The 19,488-nt window shown below is 40.7% G+C and overlaps 2 protein-coding genes and 1 pseudogene across 2 annotated transcripts; 2 read left to right on the top strand and 1 right to left on the bottom strand.

Annotated features, from left to right (window-relative positions):
• Positions 1-1,006: 1,006 nt before the first annotated feature.
• On the top strand, positions 1,007-2,711 carry LOC117543716 (annotated as a pseudogene).
• Positions 2,712-3,367: 656 nt separating this feature from the next.
• On the bottom strand, positions 3,368-9,605 carry LOC117543780 (glutathione hydrolase 7-like). The gene is made up of 15 exons (XM_034212340.1): positions 9,471-9,605; positions 9,075-9,283; positions 7,734-7,885; positions 7,533-7,650; positions 6,803-6,870; positions 6,654-6,727; positions 6,388-6,569; positions 5,736-5,823; positions 5,527-5,654; positions 5,334-5,416; positions 4,785-4,928; positions 4,572-4,689; positions 3,941-4,078; positions 3,642-3,717; positions 3,368-3,561 (listed from the first exon to the last, which is right to left on the bottom strand). The coding sequence occupies exons 1-15, from the start codon at positions 9,598-9,600 to the stop codon at positions 3,413-3,415; spliced, it is 1,857 nt and encodes a 618-aa protein (XP_034068231.1). The 5' UTR covers positions 9,601-9,605; the 3' UTR covers positions 3,368-3,412.
• A 5,113-nt stretch (positions 9,606-14,718) lies between these two features.
• snai1a (snail family zinc finger 1a) lies at positions 14,719-18,568 on the top strand. Its single transcript, XM_034212373.1, has 3 exons — positions 14,719-15,004; positions 15,489-15,995; positions 17,072-18,568. The coding sequence occupies exons 1-3, from the start codon at positions 14,929-14,931 to the stop codon at positions 17,254-17,256; spliced, it is 768 nt and encodes a 255-aa protein (XP_034068264.1). The 5' UTR covers positions 14,719-14,928; the 3' UTR covers positions 17,257-18,568.
• The last annotated feature ends 920 nt before the right edge of the window (positions 18,569-19,488 follow it).

Consider the following 19,488-nt stretch of genomic DNA (forward strand, 5'->3'; position numbering starts at 1 on the left):
ACCTATTCTGAGGGATGTCACTCATAGTTATTGGTATCAGGTTCAGGTTATCTATTGGTTTTTAGTTGGTAGATTTAGGTTGCAGATATAAAGACAACAGGTCCATCCTGACACATATTCTAAAAACAACACAGAAAACAGACACATCTCTAGTAAAAATACACCCTGTTCTGTCACATCTAATAACTAAGATCAGTAGTAAAAACATTGGCATTAGAAGTTAATAAATTAATAAATAGGCATCTGTGTGACACTGCTATACGACTTATTCTTTTGTGCGATGGCTGCCGGAATAAAGCTGTTTTATACGGCTTTGTTCTACACTTTGGGACAACTAACCTCTGGCCCGAAGGAGAAAGCTTAAATTCAGTGTCCGACATGATGGGGTGGCTGCACGATGCTGAACGTCACTTTCGGCAACAGTATCCTTTATGTTACTGTTCATGTTTGAATTTGGTTTGCATTATGTTTTGGATCTTTTTTCTCCTTAACTCTTGTTCAGATTTCTGAGGAGGAAGACTGTGCTGCAGACTCTGAGGCCAGATGATCTCTCCCTTTTAGAATCTGCCCCCAAAAGATGGACATCTTTGGAGTCTCCCAGTGCAGGAGATCATATCAGAGGTAAATTGCTTTATATTGAATGTTGCTCTGTTCGGATAATAACTAATAGTTAGTTTATGATTGCATTCTCGTAAAATAAACAGTTAATCCAAATGTAATTAGTTACTACTTAAATGTAATTACTATTGTACTATCGCTTTTATCTATATTTGGAAGTTAACTTTGGTTATTATGTGCTTCCTGCCACTACTCGGATTGTCTGGAGCTTTCCAAGCTGACAGGTTTAGCAAATGAAGATAAAGAATCCATGGAAGAAGCAGGCCAAGTAAGCTCGCCATCGAGCCCAAATGATCTATGCACTGCCCTGAGAAACCAATGGCCACAGTTAAAGATCATAACTTTGTCCCACAGGTATCCAGTGAGGCTCTTTCCAACATCAGGACGATTGAAGGCTTAAACAAAGAGACCTTTTTTGTGGAATCGTATGAGCAGAAACTGGAGCTTCCATTTATATCTGCCATAAAGAAAGCCAACATCCATGAGCTTTGTTTTTTCCCAGTGTGTCCTCTTCATGGCATACGCTGCTTCCTTTAGATATGGAGGCTACCTGGTTAGCTCTGAGGGATTACTATACACATGTCTTCAGGTTGGTACAAATAATTTATTTTAATGAGAAATCTGTATTTTTTTTATTCCTTGTTTAAATGTACTGTATTTGGTGTTTTGTGATTACCCGGGTGATTCTGGCTGTAGTAATGAGTGGGGCAGCAATGGGCAAAGCTTCCTCCTTCATTCCAGATTACGCCAAGGCCAAAATAGCTGCTGCTCAGTTTTTCAAACTATTGGACAGAATTCCCAAAATCAGCACAAGCCATGCAGTTGGAGAGAAATGGGTTGGTGAATTCAATAATTAAGACATCAGAATGGGATGCCATGTTGTGGTGATGTTACCTTGAGATGATTAATCCCATTTGTTCATATTTAGGATAACTTCAAAGGTGAAATACAGTTCCTTAATTGTAACTTCACCTTCAAGTGTTGAACGGCCTGGTTGTGTCTGTGAAGCCTGGCGTTTGTTGGAAGCAGCAGCTGTGGAAAAAGCACCAGTGTTCAACTGTTGGAAAGGTGTTATGACCCTGATCAAGGGCGTGTGGTATGTTAACCATTTCAGACATTTATTTTACTAATCACAAAATGAGTTTATCCAAACCAAAGTCCTAATTATGTCATATTTCATTTTCAGCTGATTGATGGCCGCCCATCTCAAAATGTCAATGTGCCCTTCCCAAGATCCCAGATTGGCATAGTGTCCCAGGAGCCAGTATTGTTTGGCTGCAGCATATTCAATACGGAAATAACACATGCAGTGTCAGCATGGAAGAGATTGTTGAGGCTTAGAAAGCCTATCTTCATGACTTTGTGATGACGCTAACACAAGTAAATTGTCAAAGTCTGGTAATGTAAGATGGGTGCTAACATGGAGCATTTAGGACAGAGTATACTCAGTCAGACAGTATGAAATAATGAATAGGCTAAAAATGTTTTATAACGTTGAATCATGTAAACATCTTCAATTATGAAATTAGGGATCACAATGAGCACAATATATCCATTTTAAATCTCAACTGTCGCCCTAATCTGAAGCATGTATGCAGGACTTGAATGTATGTGACTGTCGGATTTGTCACCCTACTAGAAAGCCAAGTTTACGCAAAATTGTAACAATAGAAACCATTTTTATTTTAGTTGTACATTTTGACCAGAATGTTTACTTTGTGACCTTTTGCTCTCCCCACTTTTCTCAGCACATATACAAATCTTAAGAAATACGAGACTCAGGTTGGTACCCAGGGCTCCCAGCTGTCAAGAGGACAAAAACAACGCATCGCCAGGGCCATCGTCAGAAACCCAAAGATCCTGCTAGATTAAGCTACATCTGCCCTGGACACAGAGAGTGAACAGGTAACACAATTATAAACAACATTAAAACTCATGAACACAAAGCAAGGTGTTCCCTTGTATGAGTATTTATTTGTGTGATCTAAATCTTCACATACTTGCATAAGGGTTCCTGACTAAACTCTGTTTTCATGCAGATTGTGCAGTCTGCCTATTTTCATCTGGTCACAACAGGTGCTCCTAGCAGCTAGACAGACAGAAGGATGAGCGTATGACGACAATTATTTTTGAATGGGTGTTATAGTACAAGAAGACTTTTTTTCATTTGGCAGGTATAGAATATAAATATTTGAATAATTCGTTTTAGTGATCTTGTAGTTTATTATTGAAAAATGTAAAAATTGAAATAATAAAGTTATTTTTTTGTTTACAAGTAGTTTCTTTATACAAAAAGAATATGGTTCTGTTATAGCATGATAAAGTGGCCTTAAAAATAATCATGATATCCTGCTCTGTGTTGAAAACTACCAAATTCTAATCTGTGTAGCCTGAGTTATTGCAGCATTGTTTTGAAGTAAGCTAGAATGCAAAGTTGAATAAGATACATATATATTTGTGACGTGGGTATGTCTGACAGTATCTTCACTGCTCGTCAGCTTTTCATTACCGTTGTTTTTCTTCAAAAGACATTATGCATAGTTACTTTTGTCTTGTTTTTTTAATCCATTACAGAATTGACCTTCAATGTGGAGCTTGAGTATGATGGGATTATTCAATTTCAAGACAATTAACAGACCATGTTCCCTTCTCTAATATAAAGTACTGCCCTCTTGTTGACTTGTGATCACAATATCACTGGAAACAACAACAGTCAACCTTATAATGCCAACATTTCTAAATAATTGAACTCTTTGAAGACATTTATTGAAAAATGAAGTTCACAACAACAAAACTATAAGAATCCTTCAGATAATTGAGGTACATTTATGGGTCTAATTATATCTTTTTTCCTCAGGATCCCCTGAACAGAGTTTGTCTTCACTCTCTGAAGTGCATGGCCTTCTTCATCCAACAACTGCTCACCCTCCTCAGGAAACTCCGCTGATAATGGAGATTTAGAAAAGGACATTACTATTACAAAAAATATATATAAAAAAATAATAGCAATAGAGAAAACTTACAGTCAACAAGAGGCTTATTTGTCAGGGAGAGGCTGTCATTTCTCTCTTTATGTGAGGACAGTGCACTGATCAACACCTAAAACACAAAGAGTGTACGTTGCCAATGTTTTTGTATTAAAACCTACTTCCAGTGAATCAGACCATAATCTTTTCTATATTTGAAGTCACACAGCATTTATATTACAGTTTGCACATCTGTTCGATCTATACAATAATCCATCTTTTATATTTTTTCCAGTATATTAATTACACAAAGCTAAATAAAAAGATATAAACAAAAACATGTTAATTGGTCAAACCTGGGTGATCACACTCAAACTCTGTTGCCCCCCCGAGCTGCTTAGTGCCATGTAGACGCCACATTTATGCCCCGCAGGCATCACTATCACCGGCATGAGAGAGGATAGGATCCTCTTTCCTGGCTGGACTTTGGTTTTCTAAAGCAAAAAAAAGCACAAACAGTGAGCAATAGTTTAAGGGACACTATTCTGCACATTTTCAGGTTCATATTTGCATTTTCAGACTCGTCTGTGACCTGTTTACATGTTTGAATATTCAAATAGGTGTTTATTTTTCTCATACTGCCTATGCTGCAGCACCTCTTGGTCAACCTCTTATGGATGTCCCGCCCCTTAGTCTATCATGTTATGTACAATGTGATGGAGCGCTAGCCAATAGAAGTGCGAGTGTTACATAGTGATGTCAACAAGTTAGAGGAAAACAAAGGAGTCTAATGAGTGTGTGGAAGGGAAACTCCCTCTGGACGAAACTGGGGGATTTTAGCCTTAACAGACCATTTACCTGCCCAAAAACCTAGCACATACAGGAAGGGGAAAACCCAGAAATGCATAATAGGGCCTCTTTCATAAAAACAACTTTGGAGATGTCTGATTTTCTTTAGCTGAGATTTTTCTAAAGAAAGCAATGCACCTGGTTCTTTGAGAGTTGCCCTCGGGCTTCATATGTCCAGGAGGAGTTGAACATGAGGCTGTTGAGAATAACGCCTGACGCTGTGACGATTCTGCTCCCGAATGGCGTGTTCAAAGAACTGTAAGATCACAAAGACAAGAGATAAGATGAGAGAATGTCCTCGTGCCCAGCAGCACATACCACACCTATCCTCCTGCAGGTCGCAACAATCACCTTGTGACCGTCACCATCAGGTCGTCGGGTCCCATGACTGCAACTTGTCCAGTCATCCGCTCTGTCTGCAGGGAGGGGATGGAGTCGGGTGCAGAGGTATGGGATGAATTGATCCTTTGGCGAAGCACCTCTGCTTGATTCTTACTTTTGCAAGAGCAGAGAGGAATTAAAAAGATGTTAGCTGCTTTTGAACTGATTTGTTTTTGCAGAACAGTGGCTATCAATTAAGGCAGAAGATAAGTAACAGTTAAATATGAAAATATAAGGATTCATGACGACAGAAAACACATTTTGCTCTAACTTTTACTCTTGGAACTTGAGGATTTTATGTTTTTCTTTGTCATGTGTTGAAATGTGCCATTTAAATTAACTTGCCCTGCTTCATTTGTTTTTAAATAAAACAAAACAATACATTTGGCATGAGCCCAAGGTTTATCGTGAAATGCATACGTTTCATAGACGAAATAAACCATCAAATTATGAAGAAAATATTGTTATTGATTATTATTGAATTAATTGTCACAGTTGTTCGTCCCTAATGTAGTTTACCTCAGCATGTCAGACAGCAGCTGAGTCACTGAAGAGTTATATTTAGGGTCACCCAAACCACTGGCCAAAGCTTCTTTCAGAGCCTTAAAAAAGGGAGACATAAATCATTCTTATGACGGAGATTTACCATCAAAACGGCTGGTATGTTAAACAAACAACAACATTGTGATATTTAAGCTTGGCAATGCAGTACCTCAGCAACCCAGTGGTGCGTTTGATTTTCAGTGTTATTGTTCTCGTTGAGGTGGAGGCCCTCCAAAATGTTGAGTGCTGATATCAACGCTGCACCAGCAGGTTGAGGAGGAACTTGAATAATGAATTCTAAGACAAGAGTAACACAACATAGAAAAGGGTATCAAAATGAAAAAATAAATATATATGGATATTATTGATGAATATTACCATTGTACAGGCCTTCCAGTGGCTGCTCCACTTGTACGCTGTAAGCACTGATGTCCTCTCTGCTCAGGACCCCTCCATTAGCTCGCACCTTTGAATCAGAACATAACAAAATATGTTAAAACAGTATCATTTTAACTGTTAAAGAGACCCAATCATGCTTTTTGGGGGATTCCCTTTCCTGTAGTGTATTATATAGGTTTGTGTGCATGTAAATGGTCTCGAAAGGCTAAAATCCCAAAGTTTCTCTCCAACATCGCCCCCCTCCCCCCTGACTAAAACACCTCCATTGGACTCCTTTGTATCATCATGATGATGTCCCTATATAAAACTCATGCTTCTATTGGGTAGCGCTCCAACATAATTGTAATGATAGACTAAGATTGGAAAGTCTCTAAGCAGTTGACCAATCACAACAGAGCTGGCCAGCTAACCAATCAGAGCAGACTGGGCTCTGGTTTCAGACAGAGGGTGAAAAGAGGCAGTATGAGACAAATAAAGACCTTTTTGAACATTAAAGCATGGAGATATATTACAGTAGACTAGAGACACAGGATACTAATAAGAACTTGAGAATGAGCAGAATATGTCCTCTTACAACTTAAATGAAAAGCAAATGACAAACTATAATTTTGACACATTTCACACCATTCACCTCATCCTCCATCTCTTTTGAGACGTTTCCATCATAGAAGTTAGACAGACCAGCCTCTAGGACTCCAGCCAGACTGGACATCATCAGAGATGAACCAGGACGCAGAGCTTGGCCATCGGGGAAGAACAAGTCCCTGAAACGTTGTGACACCCTCTGACCTTTTACCTTTGATATAGCCTCAGCTGTAGAATAACACAAATGAGTCACATCCTGAGGCGACATCATCATCTTATAATGTGGTAAAGTTTTATTTTGATTTTACTCACCAAGACTGAAAGACACATTGAAACCTTCTTTGGCCACAGCAGCAGCTCTGGCGACCACATCCTCCCATGGCAGACTGCACAGATTTTGTGGTGAGACATTTGACTTAAGGATATAAATAAATGGACTAAACGTCAGAGTGAACTCTTACCTCCCGTACAAGCTGTGAGCGCGGTGTAACCCTCTGAGCATTCCTGGCACCCCCACCTGCAGACCGGCCTGCATGGATGGAGTAGATTATTACAGATTGTCTAATAACCCATTTTTTACAAGACTGATATAAAGTATTTTATTTCCAGTGTTTAGGACTTTAGACTCAGTTGAAAATAAGGTTTGCCTTGTTTTTTTTCCAAAGAAAGAAAGTGTTTGTTGTAAATTGTACGTGTTGTCGAAAACCGTATAAAATGTGAAATTAATGTCATCAAATGTTAGCACAATATTATATCTTAAACATGATTTTATTTGCGCACATTTTACTTGTGCATAGAATGTTTGAAGGTCTGCCCCCAATTAAAATACATGACAAAAGTGTTACATAATTTGCTGATACACAATATATGTAACTACTGTTAAGAGTGCATGGATACATGCAAACTCACCTTAAGGTTTTCAGTCCTATTTTGAACATGGGGTTGTGGTGAACTTTGACCTCTTCTGGTCCAAATGAGAATTACAACAACACACTAAACTTATTTACAGATAAACAAAAAGGGACATTAAAATATTATCCTGGCAAAACCTTTGTCGTCATCCGTTCTTATGTCGTTAACCCAGAAGATAAAACAGTTTACAGAAGATCAGATTTTTTTTAAATGTCCACCTTTATTTTTTCTGACTCTTACTTTCCTTTCAGGGACTTTTGTATATACTCGCAAAATCACCTTTACTTCTGAAACATTTTGCAGCATCTCCTCTTTCAGGGTTTTAGGTGCAGATCCCTGGAAATCAATCAACCTGGTTTTATTCTTCCGGATGTCATGAACCAGCATCACACCACCTCTACAGAACAAGGATGATTTTGTGATCGAATACATCGATGTACATTTTAAACTATGCATACAAACAACAGGTGAATCACATACCCACCAACCCCTGACACATGTGGATGCACAACACCCAGACACAGGGCGGCAGTGATGGCAGCATCGACACTGGACCCCCCATCACGGAGGACTCTGTGTCCGAAGGCAGAGCAGAGCTCATGATCCGACACCACAGCACCTTTTACTAACACCTGGGGAATAATGAGAACAAATAACTTGTGGTTACAATTGTTAGTGCACATATTTGATTTGATTATTCTGATAATGTTGTCATAGTATACTGTACGTAGTGTTTGGGCATATTTATTCATGTAAATAGTTGTCTTTATCAATAGTTCTTTTTACAATTGCTTTTATATATATATATATATATATATTTTTAATGTATCTTCTTTAACTGTGTTTGTGTGTGCACCATATACACCAAAGATAATCCCTATGTGTTAACCTACTTGCCAATAAACCTGTTTCTGTTTATATCGCTAGACCAGGCTTGGGAAGTAACAGATTGCATGTAATGGGATTAAACAATCGAAATACCATAGAAAATATGTAATCCGATTACTGTTACAATACTAAAAATTGGGGATTAAAAGCAGGATTACAGTGTGACTTGTGTTGTAAAAGGATCAGATCTTATTTCTTCTCTGTAAACTGTTCTGTTGGCCAATACTTGAATTGTGAATCTATAGAATAGAATGGGAGGGATGAAACCCTCTTGAATGGTCACACATGCAGAGCACACAGCACACACAGTGAAATGTGGCCTCTGCTTGTAACCCACCCTAGTACTAGGAGCAGTGGCAGCTATTGCACAGCGCCCAGGGAGCAATGGGAGTGGGTGTCCGGTGCCGTGCTCAAGGGCACCACAGCAGGGCCAAGGAGGTGATCTCTCCAAGTAGCAGTACACACTCCACATTTAGATCTGGTCAGGGAGTTGAACCGGCGCCCCTACGGCTCACAGTCCAAGCCCCTGCCGGACCACGTCTGCTGCCTAAATCTGCTTTGTGGTTTTCTTTGGGTCATTTGTTCTTTTTTTAATTCAGTAGTTGAACCTATGTCAATAAGATTGTGTGTGAGTTTATGTATTAAATGATAACTGAGCACTTTCTGTCAGCTCAGATTTGATTTCTGCTGGTAGTATGTGCCCATGTGTTTCATTGTTGGAGTATAGGCTACTGACGGAATATGCCGAGCAGAAGACACATTTGTTATCCTTACTATCATAGTTTGATTGATTGAGGCAGAACAAAAGAACATAATCAGATTAAATTAGTTTTACATTATGATACTCAGATGAGGTTAGTGATTACATTTATCCACAGGTAACTAGTAATTGTAACAGAATACATTTTCTAAGTAACCATGTGCTTGACCTACCAATCTTTCACCCAGGTATGTATGCAGGATCAAGGCAATGGTCACTCCGATGGCGAAGGTGATAGAAACAGCATAGAGATGTAGGAGTGTGACCTGATCGGTGCGGTCCTTGTCTGTCTCTTCGGGGCTGGACACTCTTTGGTCAAACACGTATGGGGTTCCAGATACCAGCTGTTTCAGAGGGACGTCCTTTGGGTGATGGTTGAGGTCTGTGGCAGCAGCAAGGAAAAGGTTAACATTTACCACAGTAAAGAATATTTTGCTTTACAAAACAAGTCAAGTTATTATGAGTGATATAAATCCTGCCTGTTTCCCCCCATTGACATCTAATAAGGTGATTTACAGTGTTGCAAATGAGCAATTATGAAAGGCTTACATATATTTGTATCCACTTACCACAGCTTCCGTTCAAGGCACAGGTGAAGTCCCTTGAGCGATCAGCCAATTCAGAAGGATCAGCAAAACTTTTGTAACCAGATTTTAACTGCTTGTTAAGTTTTGTTACAGGGGATAACTCCATCCTCATATATATTTAAGAGCTCTTCACAGGCACTAACCCTCCTGATTGTAAAAAGCCCTTAAGTTGAAACCTTCCCTCAGGTGAGCTTGTAATCAAACACAGCAGGTGCAATCATCTCCCAACCAATGAGGTGTCAGCATTCAGACATGTCAAACTGTGAGCTCATAAACAAAGCATGAGCTGCATATTTCTCATTTTTATTTGGAAGCAGATAAAAAAGGTTTGGTGTTTTTACATACAGGTAAATAAAAGCTAATCAATACACAAATTACAACACTTTGTCCAAAATCTTAGAAAGGACATGCACTCATCCACATTTGCAAATACAAGAAAACATGGTGTATTTCATTTCATCAGGTGGACATCTTCATATCAATTCACATACAGTACGAAGTATAATGCAGCTGCCTGTTGTAGTGATTGGTTACATCAAGATGAGATGTATAGATTACATATGACAAGACACAATTGAGTGTAGATGTGTGTACATTTCCCCTTTGAATAAAGGAATTCTGATTATGTGTATTTAGCGTGATACATGTTGTACGTTTATTTAAAAACAGAGCTTCAGTGGCTGAGGTTGCGATGTGCCGGCTGTTGGAGGTGAAAGGCGTGATGTTGGACTCCTGTGCGAACACGGTTCTGCCGTTGAATGGCATTACGGGACATGTGGTGTGGGTCGACCCAGGTCTTCTTGTTGCAGGGTAGTTGTGTCACTTCAAGCAAATCTTTAGGGTGAGGAAGAGGGGCTGTGACGGCTAGACTGCTGCTGCTGCTCTGAACTGCAAGCTCTGGATCTAACACACTGGAGAGAAACACAAGGAAGTATGTGAGTCCTGAGACATTGTTCATCAACCTGAGGTTAAAAATAAATGTAATATATTTGGGGGTTTGAAATGGTCCCTGTTTATTATTGGTAAACACTTACGTTTTTTCCCCTTCAAATATAATGTGATTTTTTGAAAGGATTCCTCACCTAATGTCACTTTCCATGTTCACAGCTATGTCTTCATGGAGAGCAGAGTTTGATGGCTGTGTGTCAGCCGGCTCTGTGACCTGGTTCGCTGATGAACTTGGCTCTGTGGAGACAGAAAGGATTTACGTCATATCATTTAGAAATAATTCAGTATAAAGGAAGTTGATGGTCTTTCTGTGGAGAAAACAATACTATAGTCTATAGTGGTGTTAAAATGGATTTTTTTTATTTTAAAGTAGGTTAGTATGAGGTACTTATCCATAGTCAGCGTTTGGTAATATGATTTCATTATTTGAGTTTGTGGTTTGCCTTCATTGGATTAAAGGCAGCCTCCAATTTGAGTCCACATAAACATGACTTTTGGGAATTATTTAGAATAAATGCCGGGTTATGATTTAAGATAACACTTCCACCAAAATGATTGTTCCCTACTTACACTCCATATTTCTTTATATATTGGGACATTGCAGATAGTTAAATTCTAAAAATGACTGACCTTGATGATTCACAACAAGCCATCCTTCTTCCACCACTTCTCCAGACTTCACATCTTCAGGGGTCTCCTCCTCACCCCCAAAAAACAGACGGGTGATGGTTTTGAACATTGCTATGTATTCTAACTTTTTCTTAGTCTTCCCTTGAGGTGTTTCTCTATACTGTTGATTCCTTGCTCAGGCGCTGCAAGAGTCTATATCTGCTTGAAAAGAAAAGAAAAGGGCTCATCAAATCATATCACACATCTTCAATGCTTCCTTCAGTGATGCTAATCCTATTTTGACTGTTTGGGAGTGATGCCAAGAAACCCTTGCTTCATTATTATTTCAAAATTCAAGAAATCTGAGTCAGATGACCAGGATGTCCAATGAAATGTCTTGTAATAAAGTGGTTTGAATAATGATGCCCACTCCCCAGAATTTCATTGTTGGTGTCCATCTGTTTTGGCTCATATGGGGGAGGGGTTTCTTTTATGGAACATTTTGTCAGTGCAAAAATGCCTGCTCTGCAACTTAGACTGAAGAGGGTCCATGTTGAGCCATTGCTCTATATTGCATTCAACACTTTTAACTGCCTGATATCATCTTGCTTGCATGCAACAAGGTATAATAGACTGTATAAGGGGCATATCACTGAATTATTAAAACACTACTGCAGACAGAGAGATCACGTCTCTGCCGAATCAAACACTCAATGTATTGCTCACTGACTTCCGTTTAAATATATTTTTGGACATTGTTTCGGGTATTTGGGTCACAGAGTCCTCAGTGGTTTGCAGCCAAATAACGATATAGTATTCCTTGCATAGCTAATTCATGAAATTGAGAAAACCAATGACAGCCTGCAGTACACGTACAATGCATTTTTGGGAGGGTAATAATCGGACAAATTGTGTCTCTGGTGTCAACAACAACGTAAATGGTTGTTTTAGCATTGTCTAACGTAATGCATTCAATGAATTTGCAGTAGGCTTGCTTTTCTGTGTCCTTACCTGCTGTAGTGTTTCTCAGTTTCTCTCGCAGACCATTGTTTGGTGTAAATGTTGCTAATTTTCACAGCAAGTATCTTAATGTGTTGCCTGTTAAAGTTAACTAACAGCCTGTTATTGTTCTGTAATTCAAATCTGCAACCGACCACAGACAACAGAAGCCCCGCCCAGAAGGAGACACCAACCAATCAGAGGCTGGGCATCGCGCATGCGCTTTAATTAATTACTGTGAATTCAAACAGTGAATTGTTATGTCAACTGTACGTCTCTTCTTCGCATGAGCGCCCAGCCGTCTGAACTACAGCACTGGTGAATATTCGCCGCAGTGATAGCCACATTAAGTTATTGCTCAATATTTGGCTGTTTAACAAACATAAAACACCCGCAGGGAACCCGGAAGTAGGCAGTGAGATGCTCTGTTTATCCATGTGCTAATCGGAAGATGGCAATGCAATCCTAAATGTTCAAGAGAAGAAAGGGACTCTTGCTACGATGATGTGTATTTGTGTGTGTGAGCCACAGACTGGAGTGAGCAGAAGCAGAACAGCTGGTTTTGATAAGATTATTGTGCTCTGTCTGCAGGGCGTCACAAAAATTCAACTGGTCAGTCTTTGTCTCCCCCTAGTGATTGATCAATGATAAGGCCAAACCTCTTTAGAATCAGAATCGGTTTTATTAAAAGTAGGTTTACACAGGAGGAATATGTACCTCTAGTTGCTGTAGCCTACTATAGTGTATTAAGTAAAGGTGAAAAGCCTACTTGAGTAAAATAAAAAACAATCTTAAATCAGAATCAGTGATGTTCTGGGAAAATGTCTTATAATGTGTAAGGCCACACATTAGCATCACAAAAATCTAACTTCAATATGACCCTGTCCTTGTTTGACTGCAAGGACACATGAAAGCAAACGCTTTTTTTAAACTGATGCATATTCACTCTTAGATATGTGGGCAACGTATCTAGAGTAACCTTTGGCTTTTGGGGAAGGATTCATTATCTGCTAGACACAACACAAACAAACTCCACAAAAAAGGCAAGAAATATAAACTGTCACTCAGCCTGAGGCCATAATCCAACTGAATATGTACTGCACTTGTACTTATACTAGGCCTATGTATGATAATATTTATGGTGTTTTATTGTTTACAGTTTAATCTGCATTCCAGATATGTTTCCAATAATGCTAACATTGTGGCTGTTGATTTGAGCATTGCCATGAATTTGATGTTGGCAAACTTCATTTTGCCAGTGACCTAAAGCTTCTCATAGGTTGTACAAAGAATGCCCGTTTTCATTTTATTCCTGCAAGATACTCGCAGTGCTGAGTGTATATGTATATTGCACATAAGTATTATACTGCTTATTAATAATATCTAATTAACAAATTGTAACTTGAAGATGTATCATCTTAAATAGTCTTGTTGGGTTTGTGAAATGTATATCCCCCACACCTTACTGCCCTTCAGGCCGTATTTGAATGTCTTAAAAAGTCAATAGTGGGGGGTGTACAATGTGGGACAAAAATAGCTCATTGATTTTTTTACTGTCGCAGTTTGAGGAACAAGCGAAGAAGAAGGTCTTTGGCAGGACAGAGGCAAAGCACAGCCATCAGTCACAGTGTGTTTAAATCCCTAATTTCCCAGGTGACACAGTTTTGGAAATCCCTTGAAATGATACCTGTCTATGCTCTAAATGTAAAGGAACCTCTATAAAAGCGCCACCTAGTGTTCATTGGAATGATCTCGTGCTATGTCATCACTGCCTTTATTCCACAAGATGGTGCAGGTACTCTACTGAAGTACTCAAGACAGACAACCTGTGTATCAAGATGTAGCTTTATTTTTTAAATGTATTTAATAAAGTGTGGCAGGTCTGATGACAGTCTGACGACACCTCATTATCACAGCCTGAGAACAATAACCCTTTCATGACATATTGATTCATACAATCATTTTAACCTTAAAGTAATACAAAACTACAATTTTGAAGTCTGCACATTCATGATATAATCACTTTGAGACATTGTTTCCTTCTAAATTCCCCAAATGAGGAGAAACAGTGAGTGACTGATAACTAGACATGACCCTAAGTGTTAAAAAGACATACTGTCATAGTAGGAGACTTTGATTATTACAATTACATTTATATTGGTTTGAATGTAACTGTTGAGCTATGTACTGTGGTGGACTATCGACCAGTCCTTAAGGCTGCAGTTGTAGTTTGATAAAGTTTAAAAAATAAAGTTTGATAAAGTTTCTCAGCAAATTTGAAACAGCTTAAATTCCTTACATCAGTTGCCTGTTGATACTAGGTGTTGCAGTGTTTTAAAAAGTAATTAAACTGTGCACCTGAGCTTGCAATTATATTTTCACAACATATCCAGGTGTCCACACATCTGCTTAATAGTGTCCCAGTATGTGATTTTAATGTATGACACTCGCGCAGTTGTAATAATTCGCTACTGTCTCTTCACCTTTTCTTGTCTGCAGGTCAACACCACTGGGGTCTCTCCCTTGTCTAAAGGCTGCTGGTGTTTTTGTTGTTGCAAAGTGCATGGAGGCTTCATGCTGAGCACTTGATCGGTGACACGGGAGGTGGGGAGGGCCCTCGGGGCGAGCACACCCCTACCGCCTGTGTCAGAGTACTTCAGAACAGAGGCCAGTATTTAGTCATTCTGCATGAACGCTGCACACACACACACACACACACACTCACACACTCACACACTTGTCCGCTCCAACTTGAGGACTATAGGAAGACGTTTCCTGCGGATCCGAGGAACAAGATTTGTGTTTTTTTTTTACTCTTTGTACAAACTGTGCGTCGCGACCACGGGATACTTTTACGCACAGTTCTCTGACGCTCACAAGGACAATGCCTCGATCTTTCTTGGTCAAAAAGTACTTCGCGAAACAAAAGCCAAACTACAGTGAACTGGTATGTCACAATGGTGAGTTGAAACTTTTTTTTATATTTCTGTATGACTTATGAAAGTTTTTTAACTGAATGCGTAAAATGCACCTGTTTTCGCGAAGTTGAGCTTTGTTGTGACTTTTAAGTTGAAGGTGGTTGTATTTTGGGAATCAACAGTGCAGTGCTTTTTGTGTCTGGTTCAACAGCAAACCCGGCTACTCCCCGTTCAAGTCGGGGCCCGTTAGATGCACTTTCCCCCCTTCCTTTCTGCAACCAGACAGAGCACCATTCATGTTACAAGCCCTTGTGAATACGTGGGAGGAAACGGCCCATGAAACCTTCCCATCGCTCCAACTTTATGCTCAGTTAATATTGAGGAATTATGAGTTTATCTCCTTAGAGAAAACAGACAGTATGGGAGTAGTTGGGGAATGTGTTTAAGACACATTGTGCTGTTTTACTTCTTGTCATATGTATATAGTGTGCATTATGATTAAACCATCCTCCTCCTTCTGCCTCAGACACGTCACTGGAGAGGTATCCCCTCGCTGAGCTCCCCTCAGGGGACAACACCTGCTTCACCACAGGTCTGGTTTGGGACCTGAGTGTGCTGCCCGCCCTCTACCTGCCCATCTCCCAAACAGAGCCCTCTGCCACCCCAGGGCCCCTGGACCTCAGCTCCCCCTCCAGCCTCAGCAGCAGTGCCAGCAGCTGTGGAGAGGAGGACGAAGGTCGCACATCAGACCCTCCAAGTCCAGAACCGGTCCACACATATGCCCCCCGCCAGCGGATGAAATGCACCGGTGTCATGCCTCATATCAGCCCCCCTGAGGAAGAGGAGGAGAGGAAGGCCCCCTCCACAGCAGCCCGGCCGGCCTTCCTCTGCAAACACTGCCCCAAGGAGTACACCAGCCTCGGGGCCCTGAAGATGCACATCCGCTCACACACACTCCCCTGTGTGTGCACCACCTGTGGAAAGGCTTTCTCCAGGCCCTGGCTGCTGCGCGGCCACATCCGCACACACACAGGTAAAAACAACACATTTCTTCATTTGCTTTATTTAAAGATTCAAAGGTTTTATTGTCATATGCACAGAAGCTACAGTGTACTTTATGGCATTGAACAACTCAAGTCCCAGGCTCCTTCAACAGAGCAACCTTGATATAGATAAGACAATAAATAGTGCACATAGAAATACAATACTGCAAGAGAATGTTGCAAGCGACCAATGTGCAAGTAATGCAGGAGAAGTAAACTATATACATGTAAAATGGAATAAGATGAGTTTTAATAATATTGATAACTGTTGAGTCAGGAGTGAAGAATTAGTGTGTAGAAGCTGTGAATCTACATTAGATGCGAGTCAGCAGGTCCCTCCTTCATCACAGAGCAGGATATCCATGACAATCAGTTTGATGAGCTCACCACTTGACCAGAAGATGTTATCACATGGGGTAGCCGTCTGTAGACCAGGTGCTCATTGATCGCTCATTGTGTTTAATGTCCCAACAACAATGACTCGTCAGCTAATTGTCTTATCACGGCTGCTGGGGAAAGACAGCAGATTGGGGACACACAGGAGGGACAAAAGGTTTAAAGGAATGCCTGAAGGCTCTGATATCACTGAGCACTTTGTAACTGCAGCCACTTGTTAGCGTGCTGATCTCATTTGGCTCTGATTGAATCATGCTAATTCAGTCAGGCTCTGACCCACCAGCACACCATGTGCTTCTTCATTATCTGCAGTGTGTGTGTGAGGTGTTTATGGAGGGGTCTTGTGAACTCTGGCTGTCGATCACCTGACATTTACATTTAATTTAATTTGTTATTCCATGCACACTTATTGTAAATAATATCCTGCTTTAAAATTGTGTTAACGGTAATTGGCCCTTTGTCTACAGATCTTTATCTTTCTCTGTCAATATTTAAATATTTTACTTTTTACTTATTTATGAGATATTATTTACTCTTTTTTCCTTTTCACATTATGTGCAATGCCTTGTTTTAACATGCTGCTGTGACGAAAACATGTCTCAAATTGGGATCAATAAAGTATATCTTATCTGACATTTTCTGATGTGTTTTCTCCTTTCTCTCCGTCCAGGTGAGCGTCCGTTCTCCTGCACCCACTGCAACCGGGCCTTCGCCGACCGCTCCAACCTGCGAGCTCACCTGCAGACTCACGCTGAGGTGAAGAAGTACCAATGTGGCGTCTGCTCTCGCACCTTCAGCCGCATGTCGCTGCTGCAGAAGCACAGCTCCTCCGGTTGCTGCTCCTCTGCCGTGTGACCGCCACAGAGAGACAAGAGGGGGACAGTCAGAGCTCAGGGGGGTCGAGGGCCACGGAGAGGGGGTCCACACAAGCTGGCCTGATAATGACCTGCGAGGCCACAAAGAGCATGAAGTGGCTTAATTTTAAAGACCTGAAGGGAATTAAGCCTCATTTAAAGATCTGACTTTACAAGCCAAAATGACTTTTTAAAACATCTGAAGAGCAGATTTTTTTTCTTCCAATCTAGACTCAGGTTTTTATGGCCGGACCAAATTTGAAACCGAGCAAAGCCGACACTCACTTGATATCAGCCCCCTTTGTTGCTTTTCTGCCCGTTTCCTAAAGACCAAATATGTAGTGAACTCATCGGGGTAAGAGGTGCTCTTTCCTGTCTCCGTCCTGGTGCCGGCCAGCTCAGGATCATAGCCTAGACACAGCTGCTGAGAGTTGGGGTGCGTGGGTGGAATAAATCTCTCAGCGTGCCTCAAAACACACACACACACACACACACACACACACACACAAACACCGTCACACACACAAAAAGCAAATGCACACACAGCTGTCCCTGGTACTGTGGTGTAGATAGACGAGGTGCTAACAGGTGCTACAGCCATGACCTTCGGCGGCTGATAGCAGGTGACTTCCACTGCCCTTGGTTTGCTTAAGAAAAAAAAGAGGAAGCATGTCATCACAAAAGAATGGCATCAGTTAAGTCCTTATTTTTTCGCCGGTGAGGATCACTTTAAGCCTCTATTTTGTCTACATCCAAACCTTCTCTTTTATCTGATGATTTTCACAGATAGGAAAAGCCATGCTGTCTGTTATTTTCCAAAGAAGCTTCACTTTGCAAGCGCCGCTGCAACGCGGAAGACAATGCAAGCCATGCACTCAAGGTTACCACAGTGTTAATAATACAAGCCAAAAGCCATATTTTGTAACTTAAATGAATTTGTGCCTTGAAATTGTGTTACTTTGAAACCAAAAATGTGCCTTTTTTTACCTCAGTTAGTATTTGTCGATATAAAATTGAATGCAGTATTAGTAGAAATTAGCGCCAAAACAGTTTGAAAACGCAAGAAGGCTGGGACCAAAGATTTTAAGGTTTACACCATGGAGACATGGTAGACTAACATGTGATCCTGTCGGTGCAGTACAAAGCTGCATTTTTAAACTTTCCTAAACCTTTTTATGGCAGTGTTTTATAGTGCAATGTGCAGATGACTTTGTTATTTCAATTTTTGTACCATGCTTGTGTGTTCACTCCTATTTCTTGTATGTTATAACTGATGAATTTTCATTCAATAAAGTAATTTATGTTTATTAAAACTTGCTTTCTCCTTTGCATTAGAGTAAAAAATCTCCGCCTGTACAGTTGAATCTGGGCGCAGTCGTTTCGTCGGTTATGAAAGGTGTGTTTGATCATTAACTGGGGGTTGTCAGTTCAGCACCTTGATATAAGGTGTGTGACGACGAGTGACCTGACCATTGTGGTGACGTTGCAGATGTGCAGGTGAACACACTTTGATGATGGACGGGAACAACTGACTGCACCTGCTTCCAGTTTCCACCTGCCGTCTACTTCTCACTGTCACTGTGCAAACACTGCTGGATATGTTTGCGTGTAAAAGAGAACTTCGCTGAACTTCTGTTTTCAATCTACCCCAAAGATCTACCATGATTTCTCCCTACACTCTGAAGTGACCTTACGGTGGAACTATAGTAGGCTGTGTATGTACTTCTTTCCTCATCTGGGACAGTATAGCATTCTCCTCTTCCTCCGACCAGACAGTGAGTCAGAGTCTGCGCAGGCTGGAGCTGGAGGTTCCCATGGCGGCTCTGCTTCAGTCAGCACGTCAGGCCACTAGTGAGTGAGTTATCGAAAGAGTAAGTGAGTGAGTGAGTGAGTTAGTTGGTGTACGTGGGATGAGACCCATCATAGTGAGGTAAGCTGTTCCACTCCACAGTTCCTTATTTCCTACTGAGTCAGCTCACAGCTACCAGGACGACCACTGCATCATACAGCAGTGACTCACCCCGCACACTCAGTACTTTACACCAGTGGGCGAATGTAACCAAGTTCTGTACTTAAGTTTAAGATACTTTACTTTGCTTGTGAGGCCCCTTTCTACCTTCACTCCACATCATCCCAGAGGAAAATATTGTACTTTTTTTCTTAATAAACCGTATGTTACTTACTATCCTGGCTCCAAAATAGTGGAATGACCTCCCTATATATCAGCATAGCA

The sequence above is a fragment of the Gymnodraco acuticeps genome, unplaced genomic scaffold, assembly GCF_902827175.1.
Source record: "Gymnodraco acuticeps unplaced genomic scaffold, fGymAcu1.1, whole genome shotgun sequence".
NCBI classification, from domain to species: domain Eukaryota; kingdom Metazoa; phylum Chordata; class Actinopteri; order Perciformes; family Bathydraconidae; genus Gymnodraco; species Gymnodraco acuticeps.